Source organism: Ascidia mentula, chromosome 5, assembly GCF_947561715.1.
Source record: "Ascidia mentula chromosome 5, kaAscMent1.1, whole genome shotgun sequence".
In the NCBI taxonomy this organism is placed as follows: Eukaryota; Metazoa; Chordata; class Ascidiacea; order Phlebobranchia; family Ascidiidae; genus Ascidia; species Ascidia mentula.
In genome coordinates this window covers 16,352,056-16,369,011 of record NC_138570.1, presented here as the reverse complement: position 1 = coordinate 16,369,011, position 16,956 = coordinate 16,352,056, and the positions used below count along the sequence as shown (strand labels likewise).

Sequence of the window (16,956 nt, the reverse complement as noted above, 5' to 3'; positions counted from 1 at the left end):
TGTAAGATGACTGAGTAATATTATTTTAATGAAATGTAGAACTCATTTGATGAACAAACAAACCCCCAATTGTGATTCACAAACAAAGTGTTCCAGTAACGCTGGTGACACAAAGGAACATGAATTATTAAATTGAATTTCTCTTCGCGACGTTTGCCTCACAAACATTGTGATGCGATGCTATGGCGCGCCCTGGTAACCTAGGCAACACACAACAAACCATCTGTGGCCACAAGTTACAGTGGAGGTGTATTGAAGAAGTTTGTAGGCAGACGAAAACATCAAAAGCACAGCAATGAACAGAAGCAGATGGCTTATTTATCGTTGATATGATGAAATACTACTAGTTGGCTTTTATTGAAGTGACTTGCAAAGTATTCTACGCATCTAATATTCATCTTCCCCCTCTTCAGCTTCACCCTCAACTGAATCGACACCAACTTCTTCGTAATCCTTCTCAAGAGCTGCCAAATCCTCACGAGCTTCAGAGAATTCACCTTCTTCCATTCCCTCACCAACATACCTGTCAGATTTTATGTTGAGCAAATAGCAACAACACAAGAACGTCATTAACTTACCAATGGACGAATGCTCGCTTGGCGTACATCAAGTCGAACTTGTGATCCAAACGAGCCCACGCCTCGGCGATGGCAGTGGTGTTGCTCAACATGCAAACAGCACGTTGCACTTTGGCCAAATCTCCACCAGGGACAACAGTGGGAGGCTGGTAGTTGATTCCAACTTTAAAGCCAGTCGGACACCAATCCACAAACTAAAATATATTTGTTATTTAATCCCAATGACAAACGAAAGCCGAGAATGTTGAAACGTAAAATTACCTGAATTGTGCGTTTGGTTTTGATGGTGGCAATGGCTGCGTTCACATCTTTGGGCACAACATCGCCACGATACAACATGCAGCAAGCCATGTATTTTCCGTGACGTGGATCACATTTCACCATCTGGTTGGCTGGCTCGAAGCAAGCGTTGGTAATTTCGGCAACGGAAAGCTGCTCGTGGTAAGCTTTTTCAGCTGAAATTACTGGGGCGTAAGTGACCAATGGGAAGTGAATACGTGGATATGGCACCAAGTTGGTTTGGAACTCGGTCAAATCGACGTTGAGAGCTCCATCGAATCTCAACGAAGCTGTGATGGACGAGACAATTTGGCCGATGAGACGGTTCAAGTTGGTGTAAGTTGGTCGCTCGATGTCGAGGTTTCGGCGGCAGATGTCATAGATGGCCTCGTTGTCGACCATAAAGGCACAGTCTGAGTGCTCCAACGTGGTGTGGGTTGTCAAGATCGAGTTGTAAGGCTCGACAACAGCAGTGGAAATCTAACACAAAAAAATATTTTAATTCAAAATCTTGGTAGCCTTTTACCTCATGGGGCGGTATTCTTTTCAGTGTAAATACGTTTACCGTATATGGCAACATGGCCCGACCCATCAAAGCGCCCGACCCATATAACAAGAATAACACCTGATCGGTATTCGTGGCCAGGATAACGAGGGTTCGAATCCCGGTGTGGCGAAAAAAAAAATTAAAACAAAACCACATGTGAAATTGCTAACCTGGGGTGCCGGGTAGATGGCAAACTCGAGTTTTGACTTCTTGCCATAATCAACTGACAACCTTTCCATCAAGAGTGAAGCGAATCCGGATCCAGTTCCTCCACCGAATGAGTGGAAGATGAGGAATCCTTGGAGACCGGTACATTGATCGGCGAGTTTTCGGATGCGATCAAGCACCAAGTCGACAATTTCCTTGCCTACAAATGTACAACATAACATTTTTTCAACTATAGCCTTATGCACTTTAAATGGCAATGAATTTACCGATTGTGTAATGACCACGAGCGTAGTTGTTAGCAGCATCTTCCTTCCCTGTGATCAGTTGCTCGGGGTGGAAGAGTTGACGGTAGGTTCCAGTTCGGACCTCATCTGAAAGATAAAAGAGAATAGTTTACCTACACATATTCTTGCTGGTCATTACTCAGGCTACACTCATGTCGGTTAGTTTAGCAAACAAGCGTGTGGCTAATCTGCTTACCGACAACAGTTGGCTCCAGATCGACAAAGACGGCTCTTGGCACATGTTTTCCAGCTCCAGTTTCGCTGAAGAAAGTGTTGAACGAATCGTCTCCGCCACCGATGGTTTTATCACTCGGCATCTGACCGTCAGGCTGGATGCCATGTTCAAGGCAGTACAACTCCCAACAGGCGTTACCGATTTGTACTCCGGCTTGGCCGACATGGATAGAGATGCATTCACGCTTTAAGTAAAATTTGTATATCATTCAACGTTTATTCTTATTTTTTGTTATATGTTAGTTAACAGCCAAACCAAAACAATGCCAACTTTTAATTACCAACGTGAGCAGTCTTTTTAGAATAAATAATTTCACAAGTGCTTTGTTACATGACGATTGGTACTTACATTTCTTAACTTGTATAACTTCATATACCGTCATTTATGTCACGCATATTGCTTGGTTATCGTAATTATTGAAATTAAAACTAGCCACATACCATGATTTTGATGTATGTAAGAAATCACAGTTGAAAGAAGACCGACGCTTTGAATTACGTGCAGGGTATGACAGCAACTTTACGCAGCTTCACCACTGAACTATGGGAGACCACCTCGTGGAACCCGCTATATATCACGTAGATTGCGAAACACGGCGCGGCGGTGTTGGCTCCCCACGCAGCGCTACAAGAGCGTGACGAAACTAAGTAAATATGAAGTGGCGCGCGCGCTCAAGTGATCCTTTGTTAATGAGGTTCATTGGTCGATTTGTGTGAATGCTTGAATTTTACAGCTCTGTCATTGGTCAGGCGAAAGCGCGCAGATGCGGGAGAGCAAAGTGCATATTCCCGCCGCCTCGCCTCCCTAGCAACGCCAACAAACGAGAAAAAGAGTTCAGAGAGAAGGTTCGAGTGGAGCGACGGCTGGATGCGCTTTCACGGTAAACAAAGAATGAATTGGTTCCATGCTATCTTCTGCCCCACTTCAACTTATTGAAAACGGGTCGCGGTTTTAAGCTCATTACAGGGCACCTGTGTTGTCACGCCGAGCTACATTCAATTCAACACACAACAAAACCAAATTAAGGTAAAAATAACAAATTCAACTCAATCCTTTGTCCACGCTTTTTACTTTTTATTAACAGTAGTCAAACATGTTTGCGGAATTAATATTCATCTTCTGCCTCTTCAGCTTCACCCTCAACTGAATCGACACCAACTTCTTCGTAATCCTTCTCAAGAGCTGCCAAATCCTCACGAGCTTCAGAGAATTCACCTTCTTCCATTCCCTCCCCAACATACCTGTCAGATTTTATGTTGAGCAAATAGCAACAACACAAAGAACGTCATCAACTTACCAATGGACGAATGCTCGCTTGGCGTACATCAAGTCGAACTTGTGATCCAAACGAGCCCACGCCTCGGCGATGGCAGTTGTGTTGCTCAACATGCAAACAGCACGTTGCACTTTGGCCAAATCTCCACCAGGAACAACAGTAGGAGGCTGGTAGTTGATTCCAACTTTGAAGCCAGTCGGACACCAATCCACAAACTAAAATATATTTGTCATTTAATCCTAATGACAAACGAAAGCCGAGAATGTTGAAACGTAAATTTACCTGAATTGTGCGTTTGGTTTTGATGGTGGCAATGGCTGCGTTCACGTCTTTGGGCACAACATCGCCACGATACAACATGCAGCAAGCCATGTATTTGCCATGACGTGGATCACATTTCACCATCTGGTTGGCTGGCTCGAAGCAAGCGTTGGTAATTTCGGCAACGGAAAGCTGCTCGTGGTAAGCTTTTTCAGCCGAAATTACTGGGGCGTAAGTGACCAATGGGAAGTGAATACGTGGATATGGCACCAAGTTGGTTTGGAACTCGGTCAAATCAACGTTGAGAGCTCCATCGAATCTCAACGAAGCTGTGATGGACGAGACAATTTGGCCGATGAGACGGTTCAAGTTGGTGTAAGTTGGTCGCTCGATGTCGAGGTTTCGGCGGCAGATGTCATAGATGGCCTCGTTGTCGACCATAAAGGCACAGTCAGAGTGCTCCAACGTGGTGTGGGTTGTCAAGATCGAGTTGTAAGGCTCGACAACAGCAGTGGAAACCTAATCAAAGCAGGTTAATGCATACCGACTTGATCAATTGAATTATTTACCTGTGGTGACGGGTAAATGGCAAACTCAAGTTTTGACTTCTTGCCATAATCAACGGACAACCGCTCCATCAAGAGTGAAGCGAATCCGGATCCAGTTCCTCCACCGAATGAGTGGAAGATGAGGAATCCTTGGAGACCGGTACATTGATCGGCGAGTTTTCGGATGCGATCAAGCACCAAGTCGACAATTTCCTTGCCTACAAAAGTACAATATAACATTTTCCTGACTGTAGCTTTGTGCACTTTGGATAGCAAGGGATTTACCGATTGTGTAATGACCACGAGCGTAGTTGTTGGCAGCATCTTCCTTTCCTGTGATCAGTTGCTCAGGGTGGAATAGTTGACGGTAGGTTCCAGTGCGGACCTCATCTGAAAGAGATTGTATCTCGATATTGACATGGAAAACAGCATTTATTGATTTCTAGCTATTTCGCAACCGTTTGTTGTCAACAGTTCATCACAGAACTAAGTTCCACTTGTATGTTTTACCAATTGTGACGAGTGGGCCATTACAAAGTTCAACAGCGTGTAAACACCACCAAAGTGGCATAAAACAGGTAAAAGATCGACTAGAGTTTCCCACTGAAAAATCATCAGGATAGGCATATCGTAAATGTATAGAATAAGAATTGTTTTAGTAAAATTCATTTTGACAAACTAAAAAGCCTAAGGTAGCAAAAATGCACAACTTTTTCGTGGCCATGAAAGAGTTTTACTGTTCATATTATTAGGAAAGTTCATCAAAACTTATAGGCTGTTAACATGATGTATCGGATTCAAATCCTAAACAATCACTCTTACAGCAGCCCACTATAGTATTGTGTATACACAAAAATATTTCGTATTTACCAACAACAGTTGGCTCAAGATCGACAAAGACGGCTCTTGGTACATGTTTCCCAGCTCCAGTTTCGCTGAAGAAGGTGTTGAACGAATCGTCTCCGCCACCGATGGTTTTATCACTCGGCATCTGACCGTCAGGCTGGATGCCATGTTCGAGGCAGTACAACTCCCAACAGGCGTTACCGATTTGTACTCCGGCTTGGCCAACGTGGATCGAGATACATTCACGCTGTCATTTTAAATATGCCTTGTAGTTGCACTGCTGATTTATAGTATCCAGGCCTAACCGTAGTCAAATCACGCGTAACTCAATAATAAAATCAACTTAAACACTATTTACACAAGTACTTACCATTTTTTCTTTTGAATGGAACCTTTAAGCTGAAAAATTGGCAAAATTAGTACAGAGAACAGCGACACAGCTTTACGTTGTGACTTCACCGCGGAAATGAGTTAATGATTTCTAAAAACCAGCAAGTAACCCATTACATTATGACGTCACAGAGACACGGTAAACAAGATTGCGATTGGGAAACAAAACCTGCTGAGCCCGGTTTGATTGGTTGAGAAATGTTCTAAAAGTTGCCCGCTTGTAAATTTGAATTTTTTCCCCTTTGATTGGTCAAAAGTTGGGTGACTGTACAAAGTGACATCAGAGTAGCAAAAAATGTAGTTCGTAAATTGTAATATTTTTATGTGATGTGAAAACCTGTTTATTTATTAATCGGGGCTGTCACTAACAATGTGAAGAAGGTTGTTATATCTTGACTTTCTAATATGCCTGGGGCAATATACTAACTACACACGTTGTAGTACATGCTGAACAGCACTAATGGCAGAACAGTGGGGATACAATACACAGAACAGTTTGCAGTTTTAATCGCAACTGTGAGATAAAGTGACCTCTATGTGGAAGGTTTGTCATAAGCTTACCCTGTAGTCGAATTGTTTACATGTACCGGCAACAAGAACGCTACACATTTTGTTCAATTCGTCCGAAGAAATTGACACGTGTAACCACTTATCTCAACAAAAGATGATAGAAGCCGAGCAGAAAGGGCGCTCTTACGGCTGTTTTGTATTATGTTAGAATAGTGTCACCAGATACCTAGGTCGCGCGAAGGTTGTTTCAATCAGGGAGACAAGGAGCTGGACAAACCTGGTCAATGAATGACACGTGATATTAAAATGCAACTGTGTCGAGTTGAGTCCACAATGGCTTGATTTCTAGCGGGAATTTAAATTGTGTACACAATATACCACATCGGTACGGGCAAAACTTTTAAACCGCGTCAGTAGCGCTATAATTCTGAAAACACAATTGAGCAAATACGATCGAAATGGGCTTGTCCCTTTTGGCTAAATTTCCACAAAAGAACAAAATAGCGTCGGTAAGCCTGTAATACCCATGAAGTGGTCATTATGTTAAGACTTATGAATAACCCTACACTTCCAATTGAAGGTTACACGTATCCCGGAGGGCGCCTATCATGTAGGCCAAAGTATTTTCTATAGTCCGTGTCAAAAGGAGACGCTCTTACTCCTTGTAAATAGAGTTCCAACATGTTTGGACTGAGTCGCTGTCTTTCGGCTTTGGTCACATGGAAAAGCCTCGTTTCGTGCTTCTTGTTTCTTGTGCTTGTAATATACCCCGAAGTTTTAACTTCAATTTTCTCTACGAGAGCCGTATTTAACAAACCACATAAGAAACTGCATTATGCGCTCGTTTCAACAACAAAAACTGTCAAGCCAAATGTGGAAGAAATAATGAAAAACAGGTTGAACATTAAAATACAGCCTACTTGTTTTTATCAACAAATTGACATGTTGGAATTCCGCTTTGACATTCTTTCAGATTACAAGAGATCAGACATCAATGTCTAAACAATGAAAACCCACCTGATGTTCATCAAGTATTGAATCAAACGAATTCGGAGTTTATCATAGTCGATGACGTAAATAAGGTATTCAAAAGCCTAATAACAAACACTCATTAGAATTGAAAATTTTTAATTAGATTGTGGCTGCAAAAATGCTTTGACCTTGTTGTTATTTTAAGGTCATGTTTTGTTACGTTTCAAAAGCGGGAAACAGTCACTGGAAAGCTGTTATGGCAGTTCTTGGCGGAGCTGTAAAAAGGCCGGAGGTGTATAGTTTCGATAGAGTGAGTGAAGTGCCAACCAAAACCGGCTCACCAATACACGCTCCGTGGTTTTTCAAGTGCGTTACGCTTTGTGCATTTGTTAATTTCCCGCCCTTTTTTGAAGAGTTATCGATTTGTTTGCACGTGACAAGGTCAAAAGCCCTTGACCTTTCCAATAGCAAGTGTCTCGTCGCATGTTAATTAAAAGTTAGTTTCGTGCAGAAAATTGGACAACTATGACCGAAAAGAAGCGGAAAGAATGCTTCGGGATGAAAGTTTCATGAAATTTATGGTTGTACGGCACCCTTTCTCCCGGTTGCTGTCAGCTTATCAGGTGAAAAATAGTGCTAACTGTACATGTACAGTACCTTAGAATGCTAGCACCTAGTCACGTGTGTAGTTACGCAACCACAGGACAAATTTGCGCTCCGCAACACCATCGTGCGGAATAAATACAAACGACTTTACGGAAACTACATCATCCGAAAGTACCAGAAAGGAAACCTTACAGAAGCTCAGCCAGGATACGATGTTTCGTGGAAGGCGTTCGCTGAGTACGTGGGGTGTAAAATAACCTTGTTAAAAATGTTTTGCTCATAATTGAATAAGTGCTTGTTTGTAATTCCTACAAGCAGTGTTCGCTTTGTGCAGATTGGCTGCTATTTTGTGCGTTTTATTCTAAAACAGATACGTGTCAGACAGTGACGTAACGGCGTTAAACGAACACTGGGAACTGCAGAACAAACTCTGCAATCCGTGCGCCTTCAAATACGACTTCGTTTCTCACCTTGAACAGAGTGACGTGGAAGCACCTTATTGGCTGGAACAACTCAAGTCACACACAAAAACTAATGCAAGCCTATTTCTTAAGGAGGCGTACGACAACCACGTGGGCTACGATAAAGCCAGAAAATACTTTTCCCAACTTTCATCAGAGGTAGTATTGGGCTTGTATGAGCGCTATAAGTCAGATTTCGAACTGTTTGGATACAAACCAGCTGATGTGGCAACAAGTTTTATGTAACAGCTTGTACAAACCTGCTTGTATATCCGCCAAGGTCTGTGGGCAACTTGTATCTTAACACAAGGGAACATGCATGCGCTATTTTCACGATTTCTGTATCTCGAATGTTTAACCTTAAAACAGTAAAAAACACCACCAACGAGGTAAAAGCAGCATACGAACCATATACCTTTTAAAGATACGTAACCTATTAACATTATTTTGTATTGGACTGTATTCTTTGACCAAACCAACTCCAATGTTTCATTTTTGAGCAAGTTTTATTTTTGTTTACAATAACAAAAAATGCAAAATAATCTGTGGAATGCGTGATTAGATGAGGTCATCCCGACCAGGGGGAATACCGCGAGTCGCTCGTCGTCAACCAACAATTTGCCCACTTGGGGTCGCCTCCGTAAAATGGATGATCAGGTGGTGAATTGAGGATAGCCTAAAACAATACCACAATGTGACACTGCTGGTGTAAACAGGGTCAACAAAGCAAAGAACTAAAGCATAAATAAAATGTTTTTGACTGGATAAGCTTACAGTAATCCGGTTCTCACCAGACGCCTTCAGCTTAAATCGATAAGATTATTGACAAAAGAAGTGAAATCAAATTGTTTGGGACGCGTTGAATATTTTTATGCAAATGTAGGCAAAAAAATTAAAAATCGGACAATAAACTTGGGTGTTTTAAAATGACAAATTTAGTATTTCGTACTAAAAGTTGACAAGGACGTAACTTTCTTTTGAGAAATTTAACCGGTGTACATGTTATTAAGACAAACGTGGGATCACGAAAACCCACCTTGAGGCAAAAGTGCAGGGTTCCTGCAGCAAATACCAATGAAAATATCCACAAAAGTAAACGATCGGCGACCGCGGCCACAAAATGCCAATCTTCGATCATCTAAAAATGAAAAGCACTGCTCAAACGTACGCCGTGACAAGTATGCGGGACAGTCATTGTGACTAGATCAGCTTATTGCACTTGCAGCGCACAAGGGACAGAAGTCTGACGGTAAAATGGCTTAAAAGAAGAAGTGTTTCAGAAATATTTTGTTCTAATGTGCGGCTCTTACCGCGGTTCGTCGCGACAAGATGTTTGTATTATGTACTCATTTTGTTGATTGTACATTTAATTATATCTTTGAGAGATTTTTAAATTTGACAATATTTGGTAAAAAAGTGCGTATTAATTTTTTTTCCAAATCTTACAACTTTCATGCGATCCGTTGTTTTCATGTTGTTGGCAATGTAATCGACAGCGTTGGCGGCGACCAACATTCCTTCCGGCACTTTTCCCTCTGTTGTAATGCACGGGGCTGGAGCTTTGTACGCAGCTTCAATTATTGGGGCAATCTCGGAATCAGTGTCGCTGCTTGAACTGATCAACATAACAACATACATTAGTAACCCTACGTTAATGACAGCAAATTAGTATAGTATGTTGGACAACACCTTTGAAAAGTAGACTTAAACAACCTGCATAAAAGTCTTCATACTCGAATGCTCAAAACACTTAACGGGAATCTGATTGTTGCAACAGTGCACAAAAAAAAATCTGAATAAACGATGAATCAAAAATATTGCGCAAACCTACCTTGAAACGCTGTTTAGATCGAAACGATGCTGGAAACCTTCCCGCTGGGATTTAGCATTACATTCCAAAGATGCTGAAGTGCCACTAGGTGGCGTTGTTGGCGCGTTGCTTGAGGTTGGTTGGCTCAAGACTGAGTGGGAACGCTGTTTGCGATGTAAAGGTGATATCACGTGATTGAAGGGTCGGCAACTGCGTCTGACGCGTGTTTGACCTTTCATGTCTGACCTTGACGGGCTATGGCGCCACGTATGACGGTCGGTAGTCTTGTAAAGGAACATGGCCTTGTCACGACGCTCACCGAACCGTCGTGGCCCGTCGTCACGTGTTCCACATAGTTCTTGGTCGGCCTCTGGTAGGTCCGTGTGTTCGCGGTTGACTGGTTTGGAACGCTGGAGCGCCCTCCTGTGGGGTAAACTATGATTGCAGCCAACAGTACTCCGCGGACCGCTTACGCTATTGTGAAGTTTTGTCCGAATGAGTTTAGTTTGCTGCAGGGAGCATGACCCGATTTCGGTTCTTATTGTGGGTTCACTACTTTGCGCCACCAGGCGTTTGGGGTTTCTCCGAGGCTTGGTAACTTCGTTACGCCGGGACGACAGACGTGCTCTGCGTTCGGAAGTCGAACCACTTGACGCGCCGGAACAAACAGAATCGACCGACATTTGCTGGATGAGATGACGTGACATCCTTCGGCGCCTGTGCGTGATTTCCCTATCCCGATTATGTGAGGCAATTTCATGTTGTTCCAGGCCACTGCAAACGGTCTGGATTTTGTTGCAATTTTGTCGCGTTATTGAGCCGCGAAACTGGCCACTAGAGGTACTCGTGCCCAAGCCTGTCTTCGTGGTTTCGCAATCGCGTGGTGACGTCACCGATGAGTTTGACCCACGAGAAACCTGCACACATAATATACTTTCAAGATTATTTCTTTTTTAATGTTTGCTTTAAAAAATACAAAATTGCTTCCTTTCGAATGCCGTGCCTTAATGGAGTGTTAGTTATTTCACACACTGTGTTAGACGTTTCAAGACGTATTTTGGAGCCCAGTTTACCAAAAATAACAAATTATTGTCAAAAGGTCTCTATACAAGGTCAATACCTTGGCGTAATAGTTGGGATACATCTATTTCTTGCATTATGTTATACACCTGTACAGTAAGGTAAATAAACATTCCAGGCAGCTGTGTTATTACTCCAGACAACAATATTTTACTGCTCTGTGAAAAACAATTTCCTTTTTTTATTGTTAAATATGAATCTTGCCTGTTGTTTAAGACTCCTAGACCTGGAGACATAATTATTTCGCTCTGTTTCGTCAAGCAACATTTGTCGTGTACTAAAAGGCCGATCCATCCTTAATATAGCAGGCAACTTCACCATGAAAATCTGCTGCACCCAGAGTGGCATTGCTGAAGTCGACGGCGTTCGGTGATAGATGTTCAAGACTATCACACTATTAACAACAGGAAACGAAGATATATTTTTAATAAAAGTTACCTGTATTGATGTATGGATTCTATACAGTCTACAAACTGTAACTTTAATGAAACTTAATTTACAATTATTAAACGTGCCGTATCAGTCTTTATATGTCTACGAAGCTAGTGTGCATTTTTGAATTCAAAAGTCAGTCTTTTTTAAAAGAGTGTCAAATCAAGAGAGTTAAGTTCGTTAATTTACAATAGTTTTCATAAAAAAACTGTGGCAACAACACAATAGGACAAAAAAAAATTAAATAAGAACCATAATATCCCCATAAAATAAACAACATATGGGACTTTATTGGTGGTTTTGTATGTTAAACTATAAGTAGGGTATTTTCCTTCCCATTAAATGTCAAATAACAATGTTAACAAGAAGCTTTTTTTACAAAATAAAGCTGTGGAGACCTGAATATTATGGAGAGTGTTACTGTCAGCATTGTGAAGAGCAGGTAAGCTCCAATTAGGGGAACACCCAACGATGTTTCGGGTACGCGCTTGGCGAGTAGAAGAAGATACACAGTAAGACCTGCAAGAAAATAGACATAAAATTCAAGATGGTATAACTCTTGTTCTCAACATACACGGTATTTGAACAACAGTCACTCATGGTGTCTTGGTTTAAAGTGTTCATTTTAGGACGTGTACGTTTCAGACACACAATTTGACGCTCACGAAAAATATTTCAGTTTCGTTAGATTGTTTTTGAAATTCTGCGGAAAGCTTCCGAATGATGGAAATAAATCCTAAATTAATTACATTCCCGAGTGCGTGCTGTATTAATAGAACCCTGCGTGCGTGCAGTTTCAAAAAAACCCTTCGATGGGATTACGCTGCTTAAAAACTAAAAGACATAACGGCAAATTTACAGCACTTACTAACCCAGCAAAACCGATATGCTCATTGTCATCTTTTCACTGCTCCCACTTGGCAGATAAAACACCAGAACAGATAGTGACGAAATAAGGACACATGGAACAATGATGTTTATGACGTAGAAAAGAGGCTTCCGCTGAATGATAAAGTTCAGTGAGATGTCTTGGTACGTTGGGTCATTTGGGTCCTCGTTCGTACGGATAGGACAGTGAATAATGGTCCATTCGCCTGGAAGGTAAAAGTTAAATAAATAAATAATCGTAGGATAAATTGTTTTTTTTAAATATGTTAAAATTTGGTTGAAAAATAAATAATCAAGTTTTCTGCAACGACATTGTTTCCGGTAAGAATTTCTTCTTGTAAAATTTTCAGCAAACGTTCTGAATAGTTGACAAAAAAGTCCTTTACCCCGCGGAAACAACGCGGCTTGCTATAGTGGAACAAACCCGGTTTTAGTCTGTTGATTTAATTTAATCCGAAAGTCGTCCAGCAGTTGACTTAATTTACTTTGAAAGCGAGCGAGCAGAGGCGGAATGTTGGAGGTTGTCGGAATTACGGGAGTCAAGCTCAGAAAGTCAGGTTTTAATTGAAAGAAGAAACTCGGCTGAGTTTAGCGCTGACATTGTTTGAAGGCCCAGATCGAAGTAAGGGCAAAGCTTATCGACCAGCAGCTGACCCCGGCCACAAATCGATCGACTGCCGACGTTGCGGTCAGTTTCATTTCAAAACTAAACGCGTCGTTTCGTCGCAGATAGAGACAATAGGTGATTAATTATGCACGGAAAATGGGGAATAATCTTGCCGACTTTCGCTGTTGCAAAACAAAGTAGCAGATAACATATAGCTTGCTTGGTGGGTTGATGAAAATTAACTCCAAGCATTCGTCAAAAAACGTTTCCTATTTATGATCCGAATTACTGCCCTGAAGTACCCCTATCCCTACCCCTACCAAAATAACGTAAAAAAAACAGTGTTTTGTCAGTAACAAGGGCTACGTTTGTACTAATGTACATATATATTGCATAATAGGCATCGTTAAAATCGCTGTTTCAAATAGAATCATTTATTTCGAAAAAAACTTAATATAGCAGCGTTTGATTTTGGAGATAACCTTACTACATAAAAGACTAGAAACAGCAAAACTAAGTGGGTAATGGAAGTTACTTTACCATTATCTCTGTAGGCTTGCTTGTCGAAAACCACTTTGTCGTACGTACTGGTGATGAACAACTCATTTTTATCGTATGTAAAACTACGAAATCTGCAAGAAAAGTCCTTGTTTAAAGACAGGAATATGTGTTGACACAAAACGCTTCAAATTATTACTAAAGTTATTTTTTTATACCTGTAACAAAATAGAAACAACTAATCCACATTTTTAATCAGATTTGGTGAGCAAGTTATTCGTTAGTGGAACTATTTTGTAAAAAGCTTATTTTTTAAACTAAACAACACGCACCGATCTACACATATTTGATAGTTTACACAAACTCAAAAGATCAAATTTGTCTCAAATCTCTTTAACATGAAAGTTGGACCTACTTCATCGTGCAGTTCTGCCAGTCAAACGGGAAAAGATCGACTTTTATTTGACACGCGCTTTTGTAAATAGCTGCTGGCAGCCATTCGATCATCCCAGTGTGGTTGAGCAGGGCGTTTACTGGTACAGTTGTGTCATACCGTCCATCGTTGCTGCAATAATAAACCAATTCGGTATTTGCCGGAATGACACAAATCAAATCGTTTTGCACAATTCAATTTATAACCATGCGAACATGCTTGTCTACAACAATCCATAGCTTATTGCACTATGACAGGGGTGCACAACCTGCGGCCGTACACATGCTTTCGAGACATTTGTATTGCCGGCCGTGCATTTGCGACACCTTGTTGTTCAGTCTATGTTGTAAAACAACACAAAATCATGTATTTTTTGGTAAGAAAAATATTCAAACATAACAGTGCATTGCACTTTTAGGTACAAGTCACTGACGGCCGTTGGTGAAATAAAGTATGTGTGATGCGGCCGGCATAAACAAAAAAGTTGTGTGCCGCTGGGCTATGACTTCAAACACGTATTTCTTGGACAACCGTATTTCGAACATACCCCAGTTTTTTTTTCAGAAGTCATATAAATATTTTAAAGTGAAAGACTAAAGTTAAATAAGGAATTAATTCAAATTGTGAAAATTAAATATTTCCTCTTGAGACACAAACGTTTTTTTTCTCAATAGTAAATATCTTTGGTTTCTGTTTTCGCTTCTAGTCATGAAAACTGAAAATGGGTTCTGGCAACCTGGAAACTCGATCTATTCGTCGACGAAGAAAAAATACATTGTTTTCTAACAAAGGTTTATGGACCGTTGTTTTCACCGGAAGAACGAATAGATCAGTAATTTATGAATAAAGAAATCATTACGATCCAATGACTAAGTTTTGTTTATTAAAAATAACAAAAGCAAAACTTCTCACTTGTTATGGAGAACAATGTCAGGTTTCCAGAACAACCGCGATGGCAATCTCAGCTGTGTGACGCCTTTGTGCTCTGATGGTTTCCATGTCAACCGCGGGTCTTCCCACTGGAGCGTGACGTACTGCGACGTCGTCATCTCTTCCGATTTTTCTGTAACACTTTTCAATAAGGCAGATAACATAACTCCGGGGTACTTTTTGACCAAACAAATGATTTTGAAATAACGACAAACAAAACTATATATTTAGATGTTGTACGTAACCTGATGGTCAGTGTTTTTTTGAAATCGAGACTGTTTCGCATTATACTATCAAAAATATTATTAACTTTTGTCGAAAAGTAACTAATGGTTGTTTAGGATACGCAAATGCACAGTTTCTCGCAACTATAACGACCTGAAGTATAATGAACAGAACACATTAATTTTAATATGTGATGAGGCAGAATTGTGCACTTTGGACCAGAAGAAGTAGAATTATTGTGAAAACTGTTTATATTGGGGGCCGTTTAAAATTAACGGACCTGCGATTGAGAAAAATTAAATAACTTTAAATGGCGCCTGACTAATACAAAAAATTAAAATTAACAAAAAATACAATATTCGAAGGTTTACCTTATCAGCTGGAGAATGGTGAGATAAAACGTGACGTTTGTGACATCTCCGATTTTGCGTGCTGGCCTGATGTGTTTGTTGTAATTACTAAAGAGATGGTGGACCAACTTCTCGTCGCTGGTAGATGAAAGAACAATCCCTGCGATACGATCAATATCTGGTACCTTATCTGGGTGTATTACACCTACATTATCCCCGCCATAATCTACCGTTCAATCAATCTGGAACCATTGAATGAGTTTTCCGCAATCGATCTCCATCCGCGCTAATTTGTTCGCATTCCAGACGCATGGGGAACGTATGCCACGTTTCGTTCCATTTCATTATTTACGTTTTGACGAAAGCGAACTTACTTCACTAAATTTTGTTTTACCCAATATTTTTAAAATAATCCAACATGTGCTTTTTTGTCAAAAGAAAATACGTTTGTCCGGCCTGAATTAGCATTTTTTCAGTCGCCAAATACTTTTAAGGTAGGTCAGCATTAAAAGCAATAGCCCTATAGATCACGGAAAATACTACTACACCGGGTCACAAAGTTTTTCTTAACTTGATCCACATGTAAGTCTGTGTGAAACAGAAATCTGTGCGAATTTTAATGATTGGGTGTAAACAGGGCCACCGCCTGTTATTTTTGTTTGTAAATTTAACTTGAAATACAGCACGAAATCGTGTCGTTAATATTCGCACATATTTCTATGTTACATAGGCTTATATGTGGATCAAGTTTGGAAAAAACTTTGTGACCCGGTGTAAAAGTATCTTCCATAGATCACCACCCACATTTTTTGCTTTAGTTTCTTAGCGGAATTTACACAACCGGAATTTCTGGATAGGTTATTTGGTGTCTGGGAAAGCGATAAATAATTCATCAACCGAAATTGAAGAGACGTTTGATAAGAATGTGTGGTGAATTTAACAAGGCATTATAACGAAGTTTAATAAATTTAGAATGAAATCGAATCTTTGTCATTTATATGCAACAAAACTTGAAGGAAAATCGAACGGAAAACCATCGTCTTTCACAGAATCTAAATTTCACAAAACCATTTGAAAAAGTTGAACTAACCCGCAGTCGTGATAAGGATCAGGGGTATTATCAGCGTACTTCCACTTCTTACGTGAAGAAAGTTCATTTCCTAACGAGAATAAACCGTTCCCTGCCTCGTCCATTAAATCCTGGTGTAAAATTTTAGCAACTCATCACATGTTGTTTTTCCTTGAGTTTCGTCTCAACCAAGAACACATTTTACTGGGAGAACCAAACACAGTGTCCGGACAAGAGTGAAACAATTAAAACTAAACCTTTGTTTAGTCTACGATGTTCTGGTGTTCAATATATAGGCTGTATACTGTTAAGAAAAATAACCGAGATTATTCATTTAAACGTAACACTGGTTGGGTAGTGACCTGATAAACCAGGGCTTTTACAAAATCGCCCAGTCAGTCAATTTTATCACAAAACATATTAAACAGAACAAACTCATTGAACATAACTGTTTCTGCCTTCTTCTGATCGGCGAATTATCAACAGTTTGTTCTGCAATAAACTACACGGATATCGATAAAGCAAAACTCAACACCTCTTTACTCTGACCGTGGTACAAACAGCATTGAACTTTCTTTAGCAAATTGGATAAGCCGAACGTATCTTTGATTCCATTTGACCCGTTCGTGACTGAAGGCAATCTTGTAACAATAAAGTGCTTCGTGAGTCTTTA

At 40.5% G+C, this 16,956-nt stretch overlaps 4 protein-coding genes across 5 annotated transcripts; 1 reads left to right on the top strand and 3 right to left on the bottom strand.

Moving 5' to 3' along the window:
* Positions 1 to 222: 222 nt before the first annotated feature.
* LOC145901464 (tubulin alpha chain, testis-specific) lies at positions 223 to 2,686 on the bottom strand. The gene is made up of 7 exons (XM_082989161.1): positions 2,532 to 2,686; positions 2,053 to 2,275; positions 1,839 to 1,943; positions 1,575 to 1,771; positions 840 to 1,337; positions 579 to 772; positions 223 to 523 (listed from the first exon to the last, which is right to left on the bottom strand). Exons 1-7 carry the CDS (start codon positions 2,532 to 2,534, stop codon positions 388 to 390), a joined length of 1,356 nt encoding a protein of 451 aa, XP_082845287.1. The 5' UTR covers positions 2,535 to 2,686; the 3' UTR covers positions 223 to 387.
* Positions 2,687 to 3,143: 457 nt separating this feature from the next.
* Positions 3,144 to 5,490, bottom strand: LOC145901466 (tubulin alpha chain, testis-specific-like). The gene is made up of 7 exons (XM_082989163.1): positions 5,393 to 5,490; positions 5,047 to 5,269; positions 4,462 to 4,566; positions 4,198 to 4,394; positions 3,650 to 4,147; positions 3,389 to 3,582; positions 3,144 to 3,332 (listed from the first exon to the last, which is right to left on the bottom strand). The coding sequence occupies exons 1-7, from the start codon at positions 5,393 to 5,395 to the stop codon at positions 3,197 to 3,199; spliced, it is 1,356 nt and encodes a 451-aa protein (XP_082845289.1). The 5' UTR covers positions 5,396 to 5,490; the 3' UTR covers positions 3,144 to 3,196.
* A 925-nt stretch (positions 5,491 to 6,415) lies between these two features.
* On the top strand, positions 6,416 to 8,435 carry LOC145901480 (carbohydrate sulfotransferase 11-like). Of its 2 annotated transcripts, none has more exons than XM_082989180.1 (6): positions 6,416 to 6,818; positions 6,896 to 7,004; positions 7,100 to 7,260; positions 7,406 to 7,517; positions 7,598 to 7,737; positions 8,055 to 8,435. In XM_082989180.1, the coding sequence occupies exons 1-6, from the start codon at positions 6,604 to 6,606 to the stop codon at positions 8,122 to 8,124; spliced, it is 807 nt and encodes a 268-aa protein (XP_082845306.1). In that variant the 5' UTR covers positions 6,416 to 6,603; the 3' UTR covers positions 8,125 to 8,435. The 2 variants fall into 2 exon arrangements, with proteins under 2 accessions (XP_082845306.1, XP_082845305.1); XM_082989179.1 differs by having other exon boundaries at positions 7,871 to 8,435.
* A 94-nt stretch (positions 8,436 to 8,529) lies between these two features.
* LOC145903050 (uncharacterized) lies at positions 8,530 to 16,371 on the bottom strand. The gene is made up of 12 exons (XM_082991137.1): positions 16,305 to 16,371; positions 15,236 to 15,374; positions 14,622 to 14,780; positions 13,692 to 13,841; positions 13,319 to 13,410; positions 12,156 to 12,377; positions 11,682 to 11,802; positions 11,056 to 11,245; positions 9,793 to 10,688; positions 9,408 to 9,576; positions 8,998 to 9,099; positions 8,530 to 8,637 (listed from the first exon to the last, which is right to left on the bottom strand). Exons 1-12 carry the CDS (start codon positions 16,369 to 16,371, stop codon positions 8,530 to 8,532), a joined length of 2,415 nt encoding a protein of 804 aa, XP_082847263.1.
* Between the last annotated feature and the right edge of the window lie 585 nt (positions 16,372 to 16,956).

What these genes read in the sequence shown, in the direction of transcription:
- LOC145901480 (XM_082989179.1), top strand. Translation starts at nt 6,604, where the DNA reads ATGTTTGGACTGAGTCGCTGTCTTTCGGCTTTGGTCACATGGAAAAGC. An exon ending in TAGTCGATGACGTAAATAAG is followed by an intron (nt 7,005 to 7,099) that starts GTATTCAAAAGC and finishes TGTTATTTTAAG; the next exon opens with GTCATGTTTTGTTACGTTTC. An exon ending in GGTTGCTGTCAGCTTATCAG is followed by an intron (nt 7,518 to 7,597) that starts GTGAAAAATAGT and finishes ACGCAACCACAG; the next exon opens with GACAAATTTGCGCTCCGCAA.
- LOC145903050 (XM_082991137.1), bottom strand. Translation starts at nt 16,371, where the DNA reads ATGAACTTTCTTCACGTAAGAAGTGGAAGTACGCTGATAATACCCCTG. An exon ending in GATCCTTATCACGACTGCGG is followed by an intron (nt 15,375 to 16,304) that starts GTTAGTTCAACT and finishes ATCGTATCGCAG; the next exon opens with GGATTGTTCTTTCATCTACC. An exon ending in GACATTGTTCTCCATAACAA is followed by an intron (nt 13,842 to 14,621) that starts GTGAGAAGTTTT and finishes TTATTATTGCAG; the next exon opens with CAACGATGGACGGTATGACA.
- LOC145901466 (XM_082989163.1), bottom strand. An exon ending in TCTTGAGCCAACTGTTGTTG is followed by an intron (nt 4,567 to 5,046) that starts GTAAATACGAAA and finishes AATCTCTTTCAG; the next exon opens with ATGAGGTCCGCACTGGAACC. An exon ending in AAACCAAACGCACAATTCAG is followed by an intron (nt 3,583 to 3,649) that starts GTAAATTTACGT and finishes AATATATTTTAG; the next exon opens with TTTGTGGATTGGTGTCCGAC.
- LOC145901464 (XM_082989161.1), bottom strand. An exon ending in CCATCTACCCGGCACCCCAG is followed by an intron (nt 1,338 to 1,574) that starts GTTAGCAATTTC and finishes TTTTTGTGTTAG; the next exon opens with ATTTCCACTGCTGTTGTCGA. An exon ending in AAGCGAGCATTCGTCCATTG is followed by an intron (nt 524 to 578) that starts GTAAGTTAATGA and finishes AAAATCTGACAG; the next exon opens with GTATGTTGGTGAGGGAATGG.